Source organism: Macaca mulatta, chromosome 16, assembly GCF_049350105.2.
Source record: "Macaca mulatta isolate MMU2019108-1 chromosome 16, T2T-MMU8v2.0, whole genome shotgun sequence".
Taxonomy (NCBI): domain Eukaryota; kingdom Metazoa; phylum Chordata; class Mammalia; order Primates; family Cercopithecidae; genus Macaca; species Macaca mulatta.
In genome coordinates, this window is record NC_133421.1 from 15,776,192 (window position 1) to 15,800,316 (window position 24,125).

The 24,125-nt window shown below is 48.9% G+C and overlaps 1 protein-coding gene across 1 annotated transcript in view; it reads left to right on the forward strand.

The window, feature by feature from the left end:
• Positions 1-537: 537 nt before the first annotated feature.
• Positions 538-24,125, forward strand: part of LOC114673061 (heparan sulfate glucosamine 3-O-sulfotransferase 3B1) — a 51,537-nt gene continuing 27,949 nt past the window's right edge. The window contains exon 1 of the mRNA XM_028836030.2: positions 538-3,741. Coding sequence (XP_028691863.2) covers positions 3,188-3,741 — 554 coding nt within the window. The 5' untranslated portion in view covers positions 538-3,187. The remainder of the gene's footprint in view (positions 3,742-24,125) is intronic.

A 24,125-nucleotide genomic window follows, 5' to 3' on the forward strand; every position in this document is an offset into this window, starting at 1 on the left:
TGGCTACCAGTTCTGTCCAGGTTTGAGCCTTGGGTTCTGCATCTGCGGAATGGGAATATGGTTGGGAGAGGTAGCGCTTGCCAAGGGTGAACCAAGAGCGACGGCTGAGCGTGGGAATTTCACGGCGCAGCCTGCGACTCTCTAGAGCAATGGGAGGATCAGCTGGGTGGGCCAAAGGGCCAAAGCGTGAGTTCGCCGCCCAGGTCGTCCTCTGGCGCCGCTTCCCAGCCCGCCCGGGCGCTGTCCAGGCCCCAGACGACCCTCCAACGTTGTGCCGGGAAGGCCCCGCGGCACGGTGAGCACCGCGAACTCCCTTATCGTTCTCAATAGTGACAATTGAATGGACGCCAGGTGGGCCGGGCCCTAGACTCAGCTGTGGGAGCTCAGCTCCGCTCTGCAGTCAGAACAATTTCCGACGCCCACATCTTTACCTCTACTCCCTCCTTCCCTCAATCCACCCCCGGAAAAAAGAAATGTCAAATGTATTCAGCTGCCTCGATTTGTAATTGCTCACTTATTAGACTGTACTAATCCTCAGAACAGGGACCTTTTTTATTGGGATTATCAAAATCCTTAAAACACTGGAAGACTCACACCCAGGCAGGCCTGAAGTTAGCCACATGGGAGCTACAATTCGCCTAACACACACCTATACAACATGAATTTTCCACCTAAATAACATAAAATTTGAAGACACTCCCTACGGAGACACTATTTTCTCCTCACATTTCCAAGTAGAGTCGGGTTAGTGCTCAGAAATATATTTGTTCTCATGTTTTAGAAGTTTAAAATAAATGGATTAGATTAAAAAATTAAGAGCGAATAAGTCATTTCGAAGAACAAACACAACCTCCCAGTGAGAGAGGGAAAGAAAAGCTAGAAAGAAGTTATTGCTGAGAATATAAAAGCGGGAGGGAAATCCTCTGCCTCATTTATTTCTCCCTCAACAGTTTTGTAAGAAAACGTCTTGGGCTCAAAGTAGTTGCAAAGAAGTGTCCCGTAGCACAGCCAGGGCACACGGGTCCGGTGCTGGCGGCTGTGCTATCTGAATCCTCTCTGACCATCACCGCTGCTCAGGCACATTTTCAAACCAGAGGTGCTAACGTCAATCTGGATTTCTCAGTCTGCTTCCGAAGGTGGGGGACCGGGACCCAGGGTGGGGCTGCGTAAACTCGGGGACACTTGGGAACATTTACTCAGGAAGTGAGAGGAGCCGGCTGCTGGCGGCTGGTCCTGGACAGCGTGGTCGAGGGACCAGGACTCAGGTCGGTTCCGCTGCGCCAGCCTTCGCCGACAGTGATGTAAGTACAGTGCGGGCGGCGGTTCCCGGTGAGTCACTTCGTGAGTGACACTCAGTCCCGGGGGTCGCGCTGGGGTCAGAATCGGAAGGAAGGTTCTGTCCCCGGAACCGCTTGCAACCGGGAGTTGGAGGTCCTCTGGCCCCGCAGAGGCTGGGTTGCAGGCATCGAAAACTTCCTGAACACGACCAGTACGAACTTTATCTCGAGCTTCCGAACTCCAAACGCCTGGGCAAGAATTCAGCACAGCGTAGCACCGCTCACCCGCACTTCCCCCAGCTAGCGGTTGTTGTTTCTTGGAAGACGCGCTTATCCGCCACGTCCTGGGTGAGTGGGTCATTTTGCCAAAGAAAATGTGGTTGGGGGTGCCTTCGAGTAGACTTTCACTATTAAATAAGTGCACCTCAGTGATGGATTTGTTCCAAATTGATGTTTGACTTTTAAAAAAGCGGTGGCGAGTGACAACACGAAATAATCAGTGTCACAGGTTAGCAAATCAAACTGTCTCCTAAATTAAGGCAAATGTTGGCTTTATATCTATTCAGGGAAAAGGGGGAGATGGAAAATTTTCTCAAACCTAAAGTCTCCAACAAACTCATATCCAGATAAAACTGCCTACACGTGACTCCCACACACACGTTTCGACCAGGAAACTTTCATTTACCAGACTCTCTCTTCCTGTTAATTTCTCCTGTCTCTTTTCCCCTCCCCAACCTACTTTCGGCAGTTTGGAAGGCTGGAGATTTTTGTTAAGGACACTTTACACTGATCTCAGTTAACCGGCAGGCCAAGCTAACCAGGCAAAGAAGGAAAGACACACACACACACACACACACACACACACGACAGCGATTTCCAAACACTCTTTCTGCTTTAACTTCCTAATCCCGTGCCTGTTCAGGAAGGGCCTCCGAATAAGTCTCCGGCGTGGGTTGGGGAGGGGGGGTTCGAGTGCCTAGTGCATCTCCGGCCCTGCTCTCCCTCCTCCAACCGCCTCCCTACTCTGCAACACGTAAGCATCACGAAACCTCCTGCGAAACATCTGGATGGGGACTCGTGTCCCAACATCTGGGCAACTACCGCCAAGGCTGACTTCTAGGGAACGAGTGCGGAAATGCATGCGGGTGCGGGAACGCACCACTCAGTAGGGTAGGACCTCTCCCAGCGCTCGGTCACTGCAGTATTCTTCCCACCATCTGCTCCTGTCACCAGCCCCTAACTCCGCCCCTCTGGGCCCGCCCCTTGTTCCGCAGCCAATGGCAATCCCCGACCGCCCTACACCGCCCAGAAGCCTTTCCACACCCCCACGTCTTGGGAGAGGGTTGGCTGCTGAGAGCTCGGCGAAGTGCCTGTATTTGCATGGCGTTCGGGATTTTTGGTAGGTAGAGCAGCCCGTCACTCTGGAAGGCCGGGACCGCCCACTCCACCTCGGTCCCCAGCTCTCTTCCTGCGCAGTTCGCCTCCGCAGCCTCTGCGGGGAAGTGCCGGGGCTGCTCCAGGCTCAGTTCTTAGGACTGCAAGGAGGCAGCCCCGGCGTGCGGCGGGGCGCACCGTCTAGAGTGGCCAGGGCGCGGGAGTGCAACGTCCTCCAGGCCCCGAGCGCGTCGTCGCGCCCCAGGAGCAGACCCTCGGCCAGCAGTTACCGCCGTCCCGACTTTCCGTTGCAGTTGCAGCTCCTGCCGGGCAATATGTCAAGAGCCGCCGCCGCTACAGCTGCCGCCGCCACCTGGGGAAGAGCAGCAGCAGCAGCGGCGGCCGCGGGCACGCGGGGGCAATAAACCCAGCCACACAGGCGTCCAGCGGGCCGGGAAACCCTCTCTGCGCTCACTGCCTGGCGGGACCCACGCCATGTGCTGAGCCATGCCCCTGGTCGCGCCCGCGGGCAGCGCATGGGGCAGCGCCTGAGTGGCGGCAGATCTTGCCTCGATGTCCCCGGCCGGCTCCTACCGCAGCCGCCGCCGCCCCCGCCGCCGGTGAGGAGGAAGCTCGCGCTGCTCTTAGCCATGCTCTGCGTCTGGCTCTATATGTTCCTGTACTCTTGCGCCGGCTCCTGCGCCGCCGCGCCGGGGCTGCTGCTGCTGGGCTCCGGGTCTCGCGCCGCACACGCCCCGCCAGCCCTGGCCACAGCTCCGGACGGGACGCCCCCCAGGCTGCCGTTCCGGGCGCAGCCAGCCACCCCACTGGCTTCAGGCAAGGAGATGGCCGAGGGCGCTGCGAGCCCTGAGGAGCAGAGCCCCGAGGTGCCGGACTCCCCAAGCCCCATCTCCAGCTTCTTCAGTGGGTCTGGGAGCAAGCAGCTGCCGCAGGCCATCATCATCGGCGTGAAGAAGGGCGGCACGCGGGCGCTGCTGGAGTTTCTGCGCGTGCACCCCGACGTGCGCGCCGTGGGCGCGGAGCCCCATTTCTTCGATCGCAGCTACGACAAGGGCCTCGCTTGGTACCGGTGAGTTTCCCTGCCAGGGGCAGGGTCTCCATCGTCGATTCAGACCCTGAGCGAAGGGAGACATGGCGTATGATAGGGAAGTGGCAGTGTTACCGCTTCGGACCACCCGGGGCGGGGCAGGGAAACCACCGCAGATTGCGCCGCGCATCCTGTCGGGGTGAGGTGAGGGTTGCGCTCCGCTCGGTTCTCGTCAAAACACCAGAAAGTTCTCGCGGAGCACTGGCGGCTCAGTGGTCTATGGTGCCCTTGAATTAATCAGGCGACCTCGCCGCAAAGAAGAAGGGCAGCGTCTGAGACCGCGCTCAGCAAAGCGAGCCACCCTCCAACCATGGCGGTATCCGACTCGAATAGTATTTTATGACCCGTCTTAAATTTTTCCTCCCGGAGCCCGAGACGCTGGGAATGTTCTGCGCCCCTTTGGTTGGTCTCCGCCCTCAAAGAACTTCTAGAGCAGCTTCTGCTTCCCAGATGGGGAGAGGGGGTGGGGGCCGTGGCGTCCCGCCGAGGCTGCAGAGTCTCTTAACTTTTTGTTACAGTCCGCCTGGTTACCGGAACCCCAAGGGGGTCAGACCCGCCTCGCTCGCGAGCTGCCTGGGCTCGGGAGGGTGAGCTGGGCGGGTGGCCCGGCACCTCCGCCTGGCGGGCGGGCGGGCGGCGCGCAGAGCGTGGAGTTGTGCTGGTCCCTGTCGGGCAAAGGCGCGCACTGCAACCGGCTGGAGCGGCGCGCGGCTTTGAAGGCGTCCGGGCCCCCGGGCACCGCCGCCCGTTTCCGCCTCCCTGGCCTCGGTGCTGGGATAGCGAAAGCAAGGACGCGTGTCTCCGCGGGGCTTTTACACGTCCGGGGCAAAGAATATTCGGGGGCCCATTGATTGAGAAATGAGGGTTGCTTTGAGGTCGCGGTTTCCGGAAATTCTGTTCTCGACTCGGGTTGCGGGTCAGGTTCCAAAGGGACAGCGGCCCCCGGGTCATAATCACTACCTCTGCCCACTGCTTTCCGCAGCTGCTGGTCTTTGGGGTGAGCTGTTGGGATTCCCGAGCTTCAGGTAAGGTGCGAGTGGGCAGGAGGTCTAGATTTCGACCTCCGGTAACTGTCTTCAACCAGGGGCTCAGGTACCGACCCCCACCTTTTTGTTGGGGTCTCCACCCGCAACCCCAGCCAACACGACGTTCAGGCACCCCTCCAGGCCCAATTAGCTTCACAGAGGCTCGAGACTTGGGAAAACAAAAGAGGAGAAGAGAACTGAACCCCTCTCCCTGTGCCCACCCCACTCTCGGGACCTGGGTGGGATGGAGAATAAAAGAGGGCTGACTCCGCGGATTAAAACCGCTCCCTTCCCAGCCTCGTCCTACCCCTTCCCCTTTGTCCTTAATGTTTTTTATTATTGTCAGGAGTTGCCCAAGTCTCGAGGTTTAGCCAGCTGTGACAGTCACCCTTCCCACCGTTCCCAGGCTGTGACCCATTCTCGGGATACTGGTGGACAAGAATGGGGGGCTCTGGAGTCCGACGCCTGGATTCACGTCCCGGTTAGTCGCGTGAACCTCGATGCTCTCATCTGTGCAGTGGGAATAATGCAAGTTCTGGGCAGGGATGGGAAGAGTGAATGCGCTGGTACGGTAAGGTGCCTCGCAGGCACGTGAGGACCTCTCTAATTGTTAGCTATTGTCATCGATTGTATTGTTATTACTTCTACCACCACCACTCCCCCTCCTCCTGGGATGGTGATTCCTGGGCCCGGCGGCAGGCTATAACTAGCGCCCTTCCAGGTGGAACCCGCCAGAGCCCCGAGGCAGCCTAGGATTTTCTGAGATCAGACCCACTTGGGGCCGGGTTGGGAGAAACTGGCAGGAAAAGGACTGAACCCTTAATGTCAGGCGGTTTTGAAGCACCTGGGGCAAGCTATGGAAATCCCCACAGGAGGGCTCACGCAGTCTCGTAGGCGGCTGCCCTCCACCTGCCACGTTCTTTTTGATTGACGGAAAAACGCTGAATGAAGAACGAAGTCGCATGGAAACCCTCGCCGCGCGCCAGCAGCGGAGAGCGCAGCCCGGGAGGTTCGGGTGGGTACTTGCGCCCGGGGGGCTGCTCTGCGAGCGGCCACGCACGGCGGCTGGACCTAGGGGGTGCAAGGGCTTGGCTGGGCCGCCGGAGGCGGGAGGTTCTTCGTCCTCCCGAGCCATCTCTCAGAACTGACAAGCACGACTCCCGGGTCCAGGAGGCACAGGGCCCGGGGCGGTGACCCGGCGGACCGGGCGGCCGGAGGAGCCCACTGTAAATGCCGCAACTGGCCCCAAACACTGCGTTCCTGGACTGCACCAGCACCGTCTGGCGCGGCCGCAGGGTTGGTGGATATTTTCTGAGGGGGAAAAAATATTTCAAATGCTATCTGTTTACTTTAAAAATTTTAATTACCTAAGAATAATGAATGGATGTCTGGGCAAAGATATGGACGTCACAATTATTTTGAAGGCGGCCTTTTTAACTTTAAACAGACCACGCCGCCAGGAGGAGACTCCTGACCCAGAGCGCTTTACCTGAAATCTGGTGCGCAGAGTGCACCCTTCGCCCGCGTTGGAGTTCTCTCCTGTCTGCCAAGCTTTGCTCCTTGCCAGAGGTGTGCGCCATTGTACCTCCGCTCTGTCCCTGCAGTCAGGCAGCCAATTGGAGAAGAGTATAAATAGTAATTAACCAGAGAGAGTTGTAATTCAGAAACCTGGTTAAAACAAGTCCTCAAAAACTAGAGAATATGAGAGTGGGGAGACATTTTGAAGGCATTAAGAACAAAAAACGATGGGCACGAATGGTTGAGTCTGAGGATCAGCATCGTAATCTGTTAGAGAACGAGGTCGTGGCTGTGTCTGGGAGTCGTTAACGGGTTTAATCGGTTGATACACAGCCTGCTAGTGGCCTAACCAGTAGCCCAGGGCCTGGCAGATTTGCATGACATCTCGGAATTTGATTGCTCTTCCTTCCACTTGGCAAAAGGAGACACCATCAGCAGGATCAGGAGGGGTCACGGAGAGATGGAACCCACCGAGGTGGTGCCCAGAGCTGACCGTGCCACTGGCCAGAGAGTGGGAGCCTTTCTACCTCCTTGACGCCGCAAAAATCAAACGTGCTAGTACGGACTGTCCATCCACACTGGAACTGCAGTTGGTTTTAGTCTGCGATGATGACTCTTCTCGGTTGACTTTTCCAATTCGTTATGCAACCCTCTTGAATCAGGCCTCCCAAACTTAGCAGGCACCACAGAGAGGTTCATCAAGCAGGCTGGTGAAACTGGGTGTTATCTCCTGTTCCATGGGTACCCCATAGTGTTTGGGAAACATGGGGCTGTGTTTCAGGACAATTTCACATATGCCAAGGTGGAGAAAGCACCTGCCCTGTACATTTACACTTGGGATGTTAATTTAAACTTTGAATGGTCAAAAAAATAAATCTGTAACTTTGAAAATTTCACTTTGTGATTTTACTGAAGTGTTGGTAAATATTCTGAAATTTTAATGACCTCCGTTTGGGAATTAAGTTAGCGAAATATTGCGTAATTATCGTTTGTTATACAAAAATATGCCTTAGACTGTACAGCGGTAGAAACCCCCTCTACCACCTCTGCCTCCCTTTCCCAGTCTGGGTCATACAAAATAAGCTGACACTTTAATGCTCTGGCCAACATTAAACAAAGTATATTGTGTGTGTGTGTGTGTGTGTGTGTGTGTGTGTGTGTGTGGCATAATAATGGTGGTAGCTAACACTTACCGAATGTTTTCCCTACGTGCCAGGCACTGTTTCAAGTTTTACAGGATTAGCAAATTTAATCCTCATTACAGTTCTGTGAAGTAGGTACTTTTACAGATGAGGAAACACAGGCACAGAGAGGTTAAGCAATGTGCCCAAGATCTCACAGCTGGGAAGAACCAAAGCTAATGTACCAACTCAGGCAGTTCTGCTTCAGAGATCATTCTGGATCATTCTGGATCACGCTTCCTCGCTTAAGTGATCGAAGCGGGATATTTATCATATAGCATGGGTCCAAAACTGAGTTTGCCTTAGAAGAGTTTGACAGCTTTCTGACATGCCTTTATTGGTCTCAGTGCAGACTGCAGATTTTGTTATTCACTTGAAAACAATATCAGCCCCCAAACAGGCTAGTTACTACATCTAACATTGGTTAATAACTAGAGTGAGGATAATCACACCACTGTGTCAGTTTCATTTTTCTGCAAAGGACAGTTAGAATCAAGGGAGTCACTAAAATGACAAAAAATCCCTCAAGCATCCGGACAGAGAAAACATAGTGAGTGTCCCTCTTGAGATTTATCTTCTGTCATTTGCCCTTTTTAAGGCTGGGAGGTTGTGGGGTTAAATGACATGTTCCAGAACTTCGCGAAATTAATTTATTCTTAAAAAAGAGTGCCCTCAAATCAAGTCCATAATTAACTTGTACTGATTAATCAGCAGACAATTACAGCTAACACTTTCAGCAGATTTTTTTAGAATGAAAATAGAAAACTCTGTAACTTCAGAAATCTCTCTCCTGAAGGCTAATAGCTGAAAATAGCAATATTCCCTACATTTTCAATGTAACAAATGCTGAGAAAACAAAACTGCCCCCTATTTTTCTAGTCTACTTCAGAAAACCTGGTAGCAAAGAATGTTTCTGTCTTCACTGAGGGAAATTTAAGATAAGATCTGATTGGGGATAATCCATTTTGAAGTAATTGCACTCTCTCAGTCCCAGAGTTTAAACCAAGTATGGAACTCACTTCCAAGATGCTGGGTGAAGATTAAAAAAAAAAAAAAAAATCTACATTTGTATGCAACAATTTGAAATACAAACCATCATGTTACAAAGCTGTCAAGATTTATTAGCAAGACAGTGGAGCATGTGTTGAACTCTGTTTTTAATTAGGCACCTAAATTAGACCATAAAATGGTTGATTAATCTTCTACAAGTTGAAGGGAAAATATAACATAAATTAACCTAATCATAAGTGTTTTCCCAGATGCTCTGAGTTAATAAAATAGTCAAAATTTAATAGCAACCCATTTGTTTTAGATAAATATGATGCTAAAATATATGAATTAGATTACACTTATTATCTTCCAAATGATATGTTATTATTGAACAGGTCTCTAAAAATTAGGTTGCAGTACATGTCTTCAAAAATATTTATCAAAATAGAATACTACAAGTAGGAATTACATGTTGGCTAAACTAGATTATGTTTTTTAATGGAATCTGATAATTGAAAATTTATAATTTAGCACAGACTAGTATTTGTGAAAGATAGTTTTCCAGCTAAAGTTGTATTGCTTGAAACTTTAAAATGACCTGTCACAGCTTCTGAGTTTCTAGTTTGATGTTTTAGTCTGAAAAAAAAAAATTTTTTAATATTTTGAAAAGTCAATGTCACATAACCTCATCCCACGTATGTATGCTAATTTATCTTTTGGTTTATAATATGTTGTAGGAATAAGGTTTTCTGGTTATACGAAATGACTCCTTGAATCACTAAAATTATTTATAATTAAAAGCACACCAGGAATTTTTAAAAAGACAAACTCACCAGTCAGCTAGTTTTATGAATCAGGGAGGCGGCATTTATTTAAAGCTTCAGAACTGAAATACGTGACTTAGGCTGCTTGCCGACTGGTTTCTATGTCAGTAGTTTTTTGAATACTTGATGTTCTCACTCTATGAACATGGAAATTAAGTTGATTGACAGAAACACAAAATGCCTACTCTAAAGGCAGGGCATAATGAGCATTTCTTTTGCTGTGAATAGAGTTAGTTTCCAAATAGGGCGCTACCTCTCTCATTTAACAGTCGATGATTTCAGACAGTAAGAGAAATTTCAATCCTAGGCTGTTGGGACAGTCAGGAATTCCAGCAAAATGAGTCCCCCAAGTATGTGGCATATTTTAAAGGGTAATGAAAACAATATGCTGCCTACCTCGAATGAAAACATTTACCATGACCGAAAAGAAATGAGATACTGATATCTTTGAAAACTAATTGTAAGTAGAGCGTGAAACTTTTTATATATTTAAAACATTACCTTGTTGGAACTCTCGGGTTTCTCTCAAACTATGCCAAAATAAAACTAACATCAAATAAAACTGATGTTCGTGCATGCTGATTTTTATTTCTGGTTTTTTCTTGTCAAGAGATTTGGGGAAAAGTTTAGGATGTGAGAAGCAATTACCATCTTAATAAAATGATAATAAATAATTTTTATGGCAACCAAGAGGCTATGTGTTAAAATACTGCTAATGCTAATAAGACCCACCATTAATTTTATTTGTACATAGATAAAAGTGGTATAAATTTCCTTTATGAGTTTTTAAATACAAATTTCACACAATTCCTGTAACCTGAAAAATATCAAAAATATATTTTTACTGGCTCATTCAGAAAATGTACTTCACTGTGTCGTGGATGAAACATGTTTAAATAGCAAAGTTGTACTGCACAGGTTTTGCCTCCCAAAGATTGCTGTTTGTAAAAATTATGAGTGCGTATCTTTAGATTTAGAGCTGGTTGAAGAGTACTGTCCGAGCGGAGTTTATATTTTCCGGACAGCAAAAAAAAGTACACCCACCATACAGTGTTGGAATAAGATATTTTTGTTCTAAATATGGCAAATGTGAAAAAATAAGACTCTGGTTTAACATCAAGTTGATTGTGTTTCGGCCCAGACTCTCTCGCCAAGGGGTCACTGTTTTAAACACCATTGCCTAGAATGTGAACGATTCCATGTGTGTCCGTGAAGCACCTTACACGTAGGATTCAGAATCCCTGTTTTCTCCCAAGTTTTTTGCCCCACACTACTTAACACTGTCACCCTTGCTTAGAAACCCATAAAATGCTGAAAGATGGTTCTGGGCAACGTGAGGTTTGAGAAGCAAATGGAGAGTGAAAGAAACATTGGGAAGAGCAGTGAGAATCCCACTCGTGATTTAATGAATGGAGCTGGGGGGAGAGCCGTCCCCCTTTTTCAGGTCTGGGGACGGAAGTGTCCAGCAGGGCCCCAGCGGCCCACGACGTTGCCACGTGTCCGCTCCTTTCGGGAGCAAGGGGGGCGTTGGCTTGGACATTGCGTTGTGGAAGGGTGGCCGGGGGCGCTGCCACGGGCAGGGAAAATGGCTCCGAGTCGCCCGGCCTCGGGCATCAATCGGCGAGGCCCTGGTGTCGCGCGGGATCGCCGCCTCTGGCCCAGGGGCCGCTGAGCCGGAGACAGATGGCGGAGCTTCCCAGTGCGGGGGCAGGGCTGGCAGCCGAGACTGGGGCCGCCTCCCCCGCCCCTCTGCCGGCCGGGTCGTCTGCCGTGGCCACGTGACCAGCCCCGCCGTGCGGCCTCACCTGTTGGGCTGAGCCTGGCTGAGCTGCCTGCACCCGAGGTGGGCGGTGCCGGCGGGACCCGTCTTCGCGCTGATTGGGTGGAGGGGCTGCGGAGAGACCAATGGGGTTCCGCCTGAGAGGAGAACCCCGCCCAGAGAGGCGGGCTGAGCGGGTGCGCCCCGCCCCCGCCGGTGCTGGCCTGGCTGTTCCGCTGCTCAGCTTCTACTCCGCGCTGCTGATTTGGTCCTGAGCTGCCTTCGCTTTCCAAGTCGAGCCTATCAGCTGATCTATTGTACTCTATTCCTTTGGTTCGTCTCTCTTTGTCCTGTCTGCACCCTCCTGCACAAATTCTCCTGTTTTCTGGAGCGGAGATGTGTGTTCCCCGAATGTTCGGCTCCCGAGTCCTGCAGGGAGACCGCCTCGCCTTAGGCAGCCCTCGCTGGCAGGACGTGGGCCCTAGTGGATTCTTTACAGCCAGAGAGGACACTTCGGCTTTTTCCGACCTTATTTTGGATCTGGGAAGCGGGAGGGGTCGCTGGCAAGAAAGTGAATTTAGTTGAGTCAGTTTGCAAAGAGCACGCTTTTCGTTTCTCCCTTTCCCCGCCCCCTTTTCTCTTTGGGGGAAAGAAATGGATAATCCTTTTTCCACCCACTTCTATAATGGGTGCGATTCCGCAGATTCGGGAGATAACATAGAATACCTTGATTTCCATAATTTGGCCCATTAAGTGACTGGATGAAGAGAAAGTGAGAAGGACTGGGATGGAGAGGAGAGGAGAGGAGGAAAAGGCCAGTAAGTCTCAAGCCCCCTCCGATTCCTGAATCTCACCTGGACTCAGACCGAGTGGTCCGTCCTCTCCCCAGCACCTTCCCCGCTGCTCACTCATGTAAGGCTAGTCCTAACCCTAAGCCGTGTGCACAGGGCCCTGCAGCCGCTCCTACCCGGAGGAGGGGAAGGAAGGCTCTCCTGGACAGTCTCAGAGGGGAGAGGGGATCTCTCCTCGTGGGCACTGATAAGCCCACCCATTTCTAGTGCTGCCCAAGGTGGACTCAGCCCACAAACGCCCCAGCCCCAGCCTTTGCGGATAGGCTTCCTCCGTGGTGCCAAGAACTCTTGTGGATTTGAAAAAGGCAACCTTTTTCCTCGCGTTTCTAAAGGCCTATGAAAAGGGCACGTCGGGAAGTGCACATAAGACGTTGAACATTGTTGCATGAGATGTTGAAGAAATACAAAATTTCGTGATTACTTCCATTAAAAAAGTACAGTTTCCCTGGGGAGAGACACACACACACAGAGCACACAATTAGAGACCAGTAATTCTCTTCCAGATAGCTCCTGGTGCCGTTTCCTAGCTGAGCAGCCTCTCCCTGCCCGTCCTGGCCTTGTGCACAGGAAACTCTCCTGGCTGGGTCCAGCCCTTCCTCTTGATGTGCTGTCGGGCTGGTCCCTGGTGCCCTCTTCTCTGATTGTTCCCGTCTGCCTCCGGGCACTTAGCATATGCTAGTGCTGCCAGTTGACACAGATACACAAAGCAGTAAACATCCTGTTCCCACGGAAGATCCCCAAGTGTGTGGGTGGATGAGTGTGGGAAGTAATGGGGTAAAGAGAGAAAGGCAGTGATCATTACCTTATCATTGATTTAAAATACTTATTAATGGAGGAAGTCAAAGGTGACCATTTAAAATCCTTTTCTACAGTCAATGAATAATACATTCGTATAAATCGTGTTTACTTACTTTTTCACTCATCTAACAAGGATTTATTGAGCACTTTTAAAAAAAAAAAATATATATATATATATATATTTTTTTTTTTAAGACGGGGTCTTGTTCTGTCACCTAGGCTGGAGTGCAGTGGCACAACCTCTACCTCACCGGCTCAGGCGATTCTCCCACCTCAGTCTCTGGTGTAGCAGGGACTACAGGTGCACACCACCATGCCTGGCTAATTAAAAAAAAAAAAAAAAAATGTGTAGAGATGAAATCTCACTATGCTAGCCCAGGCTGGTCTCAAACTCCTAGACTCAAGCAGTTCGCCCTCCTCAACCTCTCAAAGTGCTGGAATTACAGGTGTGAGCCACCACGCCAGACCCAGACCATATTTTTAGAGCCGTTTTAGGTTCACAGCAAAATTTAATAAAGTACGCAGATTTCCCAAATACCCATCACTCCTACACACACACAGCCTCCCACTATCAACATCCTCTACCAGACTGGTACATTTGTTACAACTGATGAACCCGCATTTGACACATCATCCATCACTCAGGGTCCGTAGTTTACGTTAAGGCTCACTGTTGGTGTTGTACATTGCATAGGTTTGGACAAATGCGTAATGACCTGTATCCCACATTATAGTAGCATTCAGGGTAGTTTTACTGCCTCAAAAATCCCATCGGAGCACTTGCTCTTATCTAGTGCAAAGCAGCACTTAAAGCACTGAGGAAGTACAGGAGCCATGAACTTGTCCCTGAGAAGCCTGTTTTAGTCAGTGGACTGACATCTACGGGCTCAAGGAGATCTGCAGGCAATTTAAGCCTGATTTTTTATTTTTATTTTTGAAATCATTAGTCCTACTAAATTACTGGTAAATCTGAAAACCATTTGAGGAGGAAGCAGAAGCATGAGATAAGGTAGTACGAATTTTCAAATGTGATTTTTGCATTTTACTTTTCCAGTAGCTTTCCGAAGAGGGCTAAGGAGGTAAGAAGGGGCCAGAAAGTCAGCGACTGTGTGATTTAAAAAAAAGGAAAAAAAATATGTCTTAGCCTCAGTATGCAAAAACTTGCTGTGTGCAGGCGAGTGGGCCAGGCGCTTACTTAATCTTAACAGTGATGCTTCCTGTGTGATTTCCGTTATTTTCCAAGGGAGGAAACGGAAACTCACAGAGATTGCCTAAGGTCATACAGCTGTATCTGTAGGTGGCTCTACCTCTTGGACCTAAGGAAGAAGGGAATGACTCCCTGAGGGCCTTTCAAACTCCACAACTTGGAGGCTGTCTACCTGGCTGCAATTCAATGCCATGTTCCTTCTGGACCAGTTTAAGCCATCTCTTCTGTTGTTTCTTTCCTCCCAAAGATGTAGACTTTTCCACTTAAAAGCATTTGCAAGGTTCTGTTTTTTCATCCATTTTTCTGTCCCTATTCTCTTTTACTCCCCACACTGGTTCCTAGCCTGTCTCTGTTGCTATGATGCCCGTGTTGATGGTGGCAGTCTTCAACCACGCCATCCGTGTGTCAACCCAGCACTTTCCTGCCATCCCTGTAGCCCTTGCCCCAACATCTGTGCATTTGACTCCCCTTCTCTGACTGAGGCCTGCTCCCATCCCCTCCTCTACCAACTCATCCCTTCTCTCCCACCTGCCCTTTGCGCTGCCCCCCACAACCACGCCACTCAGATTCTCAGCTCTTGGGATCACACTGACATCCCCCCTCCAACATTTTACACTCTGGGGCCCATTGCTTCTGAGCTATATTGTCCAGCACCGTGAACGCCCCACCCGTGGAGACACTGGGTTTTGTACAGTCCCCAGCAGGTGTGCATGAAAATGTCTTTTTTTTTTTTTTTTTTCCAACACAGAGTCTTGCTCTTTCAACCAGGCTGGATTGCAGTGGCATGATCTCGGCTCACTGCAACCTCCGCCTCTTGGGTTCACGCAATTCTCCTGCCTCAGCTTCCTGAGTAGCTGGGATTTCAGGCGCCCACCACCACACCCAGCTAATTTTTTTTTTTTTTTTTTTCAGTAGAGATGGGGTTTCACCATGTTTGGCCAGCCTGGTCTCGAACTCGTGACCTTGTGATCCGCCCGCCTTGGCCTCTCAAAGTGCTGGGATAACAGGCGTGAGCCACTGCCCCTGGCCAAAAATGTCTTATATAAAGCTGATCCGGCCCATCCCAACTTCATGCGCTCCACGGAGAACTTGGCCCTTACTTACTCTGCAGCTGCTAGCTCTGCTAGTCACCACCCTTACCTGTGCCAAGACGGCTTGTGTGCATTGTTTCTCTGCAGGACATCCTCTTCCTTGAAGCACCAGTTAATTTAGCTCTCCCTACACAAAAGGAGAAACCTCAGAGAGATGGCAGCCCGCATATGAACACCACTCTCTTAACCACTTCTCGACATGGCTTTATTTTATACCTTCCCCAAGACTTCCCCCATTCATTTCTTTTCTTTTTTTTTTTTTTTTTTTTCTGAGATGGAGTTTCACTCTTGTTGCCCAGGCTGGAATGCAATGATGTGATCTCAGCTCACTGCAACCTCCATCTCCCAGGTTCAAGTGATTCTCCTGCCTCGGCCTCCCAAGTAGCTGGGATTACAGGCATACGCCACCACACCTGACTAACTTTGTATTTTTAGTAGAGGTGGGGTTTCACCATGTTGCCCAGGCTGGTCTCGAACTCCTGACCTCAGGTGATCCACCCGCCTTGGCCTCACAAAGTGCTGCAATTATAGGCATGAGCCACCGTGCCTGGCCCCCTCCATTATTTCTAAGGAAGTGCTGTGTTATCTCTTTTCAGTATTATTTGAAAGAAATCTCAGACATTACATTGTTTATAAATCTGTGGGGTTTGGGTTTCTTTTTTTGTTTTGTTTTGTTTTTTTAATACGGAGTTTTGCTCTTGTGGCCCAGGCTAGAGAGCAATGGCGCACTCTCGGCTCACTGCAACCTCTGCCTCCCGAGTTCAAGCGATTCTCCTGCCTCAGCCTCCCAAGTAGCTGGGATTACAGGCATGAGCCACCAGGCCCGGCTAATTTTGTATTATTAGTAGAGACGGGGTTTCTCCATGTTGGTCAGGCTGGTCTTGAACTCCCGACCTCAGGTGATGCACCCGCCTCGGCCTCCCAAAGTGCTGGGATTACAGGCGTGCGCCACCCTGCCAGGCCTGGGTTTCTTATTTAAATTTTTATTTACATACTTATCGAAAAGTATACAAATCAGAAGTGCACGACCTGATGACTTTTCACAAGGCAAACATACAAGTATGTTGTTGGTAACAAGCGCCAAGAAGTGGCAGTTCAAGAACCCCCAAAGCTACCTCTATATGCCCTTCTGGTCACTGTCCCCATCCCAAGAACAACCACTATCTCACCTTCTACCACCACCGGTTAGTTTTGCCTGTTGTTGAACCTAATATCAATGAAGCCTAACAGTGAATGTTCATGGGTTTTTGTGGGTTTTTTTGAGACAGGAGTCTTGCTCTGCCACCCAGGCTGGAGTGCAGTGGTGCGATCTCGGCTCACTGCAAGCTCCGCCTCCTGGGTTCACACCATTCTCCTGCCTCAGCCTCCAGAGTAGCTGGGGCTACAGGCGCCCGCCACCACCCCCAGCTAAGTTTTTGTATTTTTATAGAGATGAGGTTTCACCGTGTTAGCCAGGATGGTCTTGATCTTCTGACCTCGTGATCCGCCCTCCTCGGCCTCCCAAAGTGCTGGGATTACAGGCGTGAGCCACCGCGCCCGGCCATTCATGGAGTTTTAAAACATGCACATGTATTGCCTATGTTGACAGGCTGGGAGATTTCACATACAAATCCAGATTTCCTGCTGCTTTTGTAAAGGATGGGACAGTACCATGCCTGCCTTTCTCATGGCAACAAATGGCTGGACCTGGTGAGCCCCTGGGCTTTTAGATGGGGGATTCTTCTCTCCTTCCCACATTCCGCCCTCCCTGCCCCTTCCTGTCTCACACTTGGGCAGCTTCTCTCATTTGTTACCAGAGTGGGGAGCTGCAAACGGTTTTCCCACTTTTTTCAGGTATGTACATTTCAGGATTAAATGTCCTCAATCCAGTTCATCACGGGCATTCTTGTGAGAGTTGGGCAGGAGCTTTTATCTATTTGGCTTTTTCATTTTACACCTTCATAGGGATCACAGGAGAGGATGTGTGGAGGTCTGCTTAGCTGGCTGCCCATTAAAATCAGAATCACCGTGATGATGAAATCATTTTCAGTGACATGCTTCTCCTATTTTTTACTTTTTTAGTTCCCTAACTGACTTTTCTTTTATCGGGTTTCCCAGTTGGTGAGTCTTAAGGTCAGCCTTTTGCTGTGGATACATTGTGATGTGACCTAGTCAGGTCACTCAGTTATTCTGGTGTCAGCAGAATACCCGATGTGTACCATAGAAATTGGAACCAGCAGCGTTTCCTAAACCAGTTCTCAGCCAACTCTGCTGTAGGACCACGTTTTCCCCCAATCCACTGTGGCTCAATTTGTTGTCCTATGACATGCGACAAGCACACAGAGCATGCCATGTGCCTCCTGCCATACAATTAGCAACGCGCACACTGGCCAGTGAGTTCATTGATCATATGGCCTTGGATGCTGTCGCAATGTCAAATTACTTATAATAGGTTTAAATGCTTCCTCTCAGGTTTTGCATGTATCTCCTCCAGGACAATTTGTGGGTAGTCTTGCAGGTCACACTTTGAGATGCACTGTTCCACGCTTCTTTGAGTGAAGAGAAAGTTCTTCTGGGTGCCGTGGCTCATGCCTGTAATCCCAGCACTTTGGGAGGCCGAGGTAGGTGGATCACCTGAGGTCAGGAGTTCGAGACCAGCCTGACCAACATGGTGAAATCCCGTCTCTGCTAAAAATACAAAAAATTAGCCAGATGTGGTAGTGGGTGCCTGCAATCCGTAATCCCAGCTACTCGGGAGGCTGGGGCAGGAGAATCACTTGAACCTGGGAGGTGGAGGTGGCAGTGAGCTGAGATCGTACCATTGCATTCCAGCCTGGGCAACAAGAGCAAGATTCCATAACAAAACAAAACAAAAAAAGATTGATTAATAGTTAGAGTGTAGAAAAAAAAAAAGAGTTCCATGTTAGCATATTAAAGGCCCTGATAAATACTGCAGCTAAAAACAAAAAAAAATTATTTATAAATTAAAGTAAATAAATGTTTGTTTCACCTAGCACTTCCCCCACGAGTACAGAACCCTTCTTTCATTCATACCTACCAGCATCCTGAGACATTGTGTCCATCCAGGTGCCAATTTGGGCCATACTGGCCAAACAGGTCTCTGAAGTTTCTTGCAGTTCTAAGAGTCCGACCCTAATCCAGTGCTCCCGCTCTCTCTCCATCCACCTTTACCCCTTGCAGCAGGCTTCCTATTCCTATAGCTTGAGTTCTTCCTCTCCTGCACATCTCCCATTGTGATGTCATCTCAAACCTAATATGTTTGCACCCTCCCCGGGCCCCAGATGATTGCTACAAAAAGAATAAAGAGCGAGAAGTGGAGTTGCAGTGAATCAAGGACCCTGGATAAAAAGTGGCTGAGGCTGAGGCCGAGGCCAGGGGAACAGACTTGCTGATTAGGATTTCAAGTCAGGTCTTGCAGAAAGCTCCTTTGGTAGGCCTCCACTTGCTGTTAGTCCGTAAGCAGGCTAATTGCAGGTTCAGCTTTCCCCCAAGCAGCTTATGTCTGTTTTCAAAGGTAAGTGTTCTGTGTCGGTGGTGTTTATGGAGCAAGATGTTTGATGGTGTTGGAAAAGGTGAAGCCTTTTTTCAGCCTGCCTGGCACTGTGTAGCTCCTCTTGGGGTCTGGGTATGTTTTATGCTGGCTCCGAGACGATTGCTCACCCTGGGTGTAATGTTGAGGTCTTCGCTAAGTAACGTGAGTGCCACATGTAAACATTGGCGGCCTTGAGCTGCAATCGAAGCCAATAACTTTCTTTAAAAATGCCTTTTCCCCTTTTTGTGTGGCCAAGGGGAACACTGAAAAGCGTTCTGCAGTTCACACAGCACCAGAAACAAAGGAAACTTTCAGATTAGGTGTCACTGGGGAAGGAGGCGAGTGGAGCCTTTTAACAGAGAGAGATGGGGATTGATTTACCTGTTTGTATAAAACTAAAGTTACAGGAGTATCTGGATTTCTCCTGCAAGCACTCTAAGCTTGCCATAGTTATCTTATTATCTCCTGATACACTTACCATAGATTGTTCGTATTCAGGGAAATTGTAACACCTGCATGGATAGCCTGCTCATGTCTACCTGAGCCCTTGCTCTGGAGGAGGCGTTTGGCAAGGACATTTCACATGGTTTGTGGGTGAACAGTTTCACACCAGAGTGGGATCCTCTATTGCATGTACTCGACTAGCTTTTCATTCTTATCACACTTCCCTTCCTATAAAGTTACGTATCTTTTAAAGGGAAATTTAATACCCACCTTCTCTTTCTGTGCAGCCTTGTGAAAATCAGGCAATAACAAGGGCAGCCTTATTGCCAGTGTATGACCAGAGCATCTAGATGGCACTACTGGTGGAATATCATCTTGTCTACCATTCATTCATTCATTCATTCATTCATTCGTTCATTCATTCGTTCATTCCTTCGTTCATGATTTTATCTACCAGACAGTTTTGGAACTCCTAGAATGGGTCAAGTGATAGGCAGACATTTGGGAAAACAAGGTTTTAAGCCGTTGTTCAAATCCTCAAGGAACTCACCATCTTGGTCAAGGGGCCATGGCGAGAGGTGTATAGAACAAAGTAAGAAATGCTGTAGAAGCAGAGAGAGGAGAGAAAGAGGCCCAAAGGAAAAGCCACCATCCAGCTGGGCTCTGAAGCATGGATAGGAGCTTGCTGGCTGGTTGTCCTGGAAACTGATCAGAATATTCAGGACTGGGAAGCTCTGTGTGAAAAAGGCCCAGAGAAGCACACAAGAGTACTGCAGCCTGGGCAGAACAGTGAGGGTGCCTGGGACTGGGGGAGAGAGGAGTCTGGAGGCTGGCTCAGAGGTGGAGAGGCCGGAATGGCACATTAAAGAGAGGACTTTTATCCTACAGACAGGGAGTTTTTCGGGCCAGCAGAGCTCCTATACCAGAGATATTCACAAGCTTTCTATGAGTTGTGAATTCAAATTCTTTTCATGTATTTGCAAGGAAAATTTAAAAATTTGTGATTTCAAGACAGAGAAAGCAAAAAAAACACATAGATGGTTTTCTAAGATGAACCACATTTAGCTGTGCTGAGCGATTCAAGTAAGGCTCCCAAAGGAACAAGCAGCAGTTTGTGGTGTTTGCAAATATGGCTGGGACGTGCTTCCTCATCCCCACTCGTTGCCCCTGCAGAATCCACACACCCCTCTCCCTGCCGCCTCCCTGGGTAGCTTGGGTAACTGTCCTCGGCACCTTCATTCTGTGGTTTGAAGTATTGAGGGAAAGAGAGCCATTCTCCAACTCCCCGCCAGGCTCCCCAGGCCAGCTTCTCCAGCCCGACGGTGTGGAGAGGCAGGTAGTCTGCAGACTGGGCCCTGCCACCTCTCCTCTCCCTTCACCAGTGCTGCTGAGAGAGGATCCCTGTCATTCTTCAGGAGGGGCATGTCAGCAGGCACAGTGGGAGAGGAGATGAGGGAATGCCACGTTTGGCCACGACTCTCTGGCTCAACCAGACAGGGTCGGAGCGAACCTTCGCCCTCAGTCTCAGAATTGCGAGCAGTCTAAAGCAGCCACGCTTGGCTCCTGCTTGCCAGCACTCCCAGTGTGATGTAGTCCTGGGCCCATCACTCACTGTGGTTAAGTTTAGCAATCTTCCTTGTTAGCGTATAAAAGTGATTGCAGTTATTGATAAGGTCTAGCTCAGAATTGGGTTGCCCCGATCAGATCCTATTTCTGTTTAGAGGAGACGGAGAAGAGAGGCTGAGAGATAGACTCAAGAGGACACAGCCAGGAGGCAGCTGGTTAGGGAGCTGCCACTGTGGCTGGGTGGCCCCCTGCCCTGGCTGTGTCTCCTTCCCATCTGTCTCCTCCAAGGGAATGTTCAGTCTTTCACTGTTATTTTTAGGGTGGTGTTTTCTTCCAGTCCCAGCTGGAAACAGAAGTACAGAACAGACCCATGACTGTTTTGGGTTCTGTGAAAAGAGCATTTGCCAGGCAGCAGATGTACTGGCTTCCTCAAGACTGAAGCTTTCGCTGGTTTCGAGGACTTTGATGGAAGCCACCTCATTTTACCCAGATGGTGTCTTTTTGGGGATGTGGGTTTGGGGGATGGGAAGTGCAAAAGCACATCAGCGAGGGCTGTGAGTTTTTTGTGGTTGATCAGCCTCCAGATGTGGCAGATGGATCATAGGTGCCAGAAGCTCGGGTGCGGAGAGGGGCACTAGCAGACAGCAGCGGTCTGGGCTGCAGGTAAAGATGCCTCCTGAGTGATTGCAAGCCCAAGTGTAGTGGTGGGCTTAGATTCTGTCTCACACATGCCCTCCATAGACAGTTTTCTAGCAGCTTGTCGGTTACATTCTGATTTGGATTTGGTGCTGTTTTGTCTCCATTCTAAAATCCTTTGGCTTCTCTTTACTCAGAGTGTATTGAGAGAACAGGTACCATGTACCCTCCTCCCAGAGGAGACCATCATTAGGGCAGTCCCTGAGGATTGATTATATCCATTTGGAAACCAACAGTGGGCACAGGGAAGAGGGGGAGGAATCAGGTTAATTCTAGTTAGCTCTTTTTTTCTCTGTATCTGAATGTCCACTGATTTTCGTTTTGTTCCTTAGAATTTAAGTACTGACTTTATTAATTTATTGAGCATCTACTCTGGGTCAGGCTCTGGGATTCAAAGATTTGGTCATTTCACAAATATCATCGGGTGCCTATTTTATGAGCACTGTTCCTGCCCTCCTGTAGCTTACATTCGAGTAGGGAGATGGGCGGTATAGAAATAAACAAGTAGACTAATAAAAATATAATGTCACCAAGAGTGAGAGGGTAGACAGTTTTGTGGGAGAGGGTGATGGGAGAAAAGGGACAGTATAGGCTGGAGGTCAGGAGGTACTTTTTTTAATTTCAGTAGTTTTTGGGGAACAGGTGGTTTTTGGTTACATGGATAAGTTCTTTAGTGGTGATTTCTGAGATTTTGGTGCACCAGTCACCCAAGCACTGTACACTGTACCCAATGTTTAGTCTTCGATTCCTCACCACCCTCCCGCCGAGTCCCCAAAGTCCATTATATCATTCTTATGCTTTTCCATAGCAAGACCTTTTTAAAAAGGTGAAAAGGTAAAAAGATGAGGACAGAGAGGGTCAGAGAAGCAGATCTTAGTGTGGGATGCCAGCGTGTATGGGGCTTTATGAATGGAAGGGACAGGACCTGTCCTACATTTTAGAAAAACCCTGACTGCTTTGCAGAGACAGACTGTAGAGCGTGAGAATAAAGGGAGAGGGTGAGAAGGCTAAATACAGTATGGCATGATACTTGCAAAAAGAGAAGTAGTTCAAAAACAAACCCTACAGAGGGAGCATTTCAATCTGTCTAGGCAGGGAGGAGCTGCACTGGGAAGGCTTCAGGGAGGAGGTGACATGGGAGTGAAATTTTGATGGATGAATAAGAGTTCATGTACAGATTGGGTGGGAAAGAAGATCTTGGCAGAAGGAATGCCTGTGAAAAGGCAAGGAGGTTCCTATGAAAAAATATGGTTGGTGCAGGGACAGACCAGGAGAAGAGAGTAACACCACGAGGGGGATCGAGGATGTTTGTAAGTAAGCCTTAATCTCGTGACATCAAAGGGTAACTAGTACAGGTTATCCTGCGCTTTTTTTTTTTTTTTCTTTTTCCAGTATGTCAGCTCAGAAGTGGGAATTGTAAGATGCTGTTGAGTAGCGTTGAACACAAATGGCTTTTGCTGGTGATCAAAAAAGATGCCACTCAGAAAAAAGGGCCAGCGCCAGAGATCCTCTCAGGATGTGTTCCAGGTTCCACGTCCTCGAATCTGGTTGCTTTCTGCCTGTCTGGAAGGAGTCTTTCATTAGGCTGAAGCCATGTAATTAGAAATTCCATTTCTCAGCTCCACGGACCTACAATGCGAACAGCCCCGTTGGCCGCTCGGTTCCAGCATTCAGTGCCAGGCTGCCAGTGCCAAAATGCCCAACCTGGTAATTAAGAGGTGGCTCTGCAGGCACACACCTGTTCTGAGTGTGCAATTAGTGCCTGCCGCCCTTCTTACTGAGCTCAGCCCTCTGCACAGACCATTTGCAGGGACGGTGGGGTGTGTGTGTACAACCTTGATTTACTGTGCATTTTCTGAACACCAAAGTAAGGCAGTCTCACTCCTTTTGTTGTTCAAAAAGAGAAATTGTAAAGGAAGGCCAGCTGGGAGTGCCTGAGGATGGAGTTTGGACAAGCATTTGGTGGTGGATCTTTTCCCCGGGATTGCTCACTCATCAGACACTTTTCTGTCTACATTCCAGGTTTATAGCTAGGCTAATTTAATTTCCAGCTGAGAGGCTACTCCCCATATGATGGTAATCTCAAATAGTTAATGAGCTAGAAGAGGAGGCAGCCTATTGGATTGATTCTGGCTCCTCGGCTCAGTAGTTTAGCCGTCCTAATTTATTAGCCTGTTCGTCTCCTGGTTCGAGAGGCTTGTTCAGCCTGGCACAGCTTCATGTATCTTCCTTCTTCTAAAGATGGATTGAACTTGACTTCTGGCCTCTGAACCTTTAGAATCAGCTCTCTTTTCCATTTACACACTTGGTTTATTCAAAGGGAAGAAGGAGGGGAGAGGGGATAGCCTTGGGTCGGTTCATGAGCCCACGATACCCGTAAAGCACGTTGTGAAATTCCAGTTCTTTCCTTCTTTCCAGCTGGGTTTGTATCACCAGCAGAACCTTTTAGGTGAGCTGCCTTGAGCAACTCTGGCCTGTAATATTAGTTCCAGAATGTGGGTAAGTGATGTTTTTCTTCCATAGAACACTGATGAGGTTGAAAAAAATACTGGCTGAAGTACGTAAAACAGAATAAGAATTGGGACAGAGGAATGAGGGCTGTGGTTTGAAGAGGCTAATCTGGTTATTTTCAGTTTTGTGATCATTCTTTTCAGTGGGATTGAGTGACAAATGAACTCCTAAAATAAAGGCATTGGTGCAGAAGTGCAAAGAACCAGTAAAAGATTTAGCTTCCACTTTCTAAATTAATTTTTCTCTCATATATATATGTGTATATATATATATATACACACATCACCATCGTTATCATCATCATCTCTTTTATATATGTATGTATAAAGTGCTGTTTATTTCATTATCATTTACAGGCCCTATAACTCCAAAA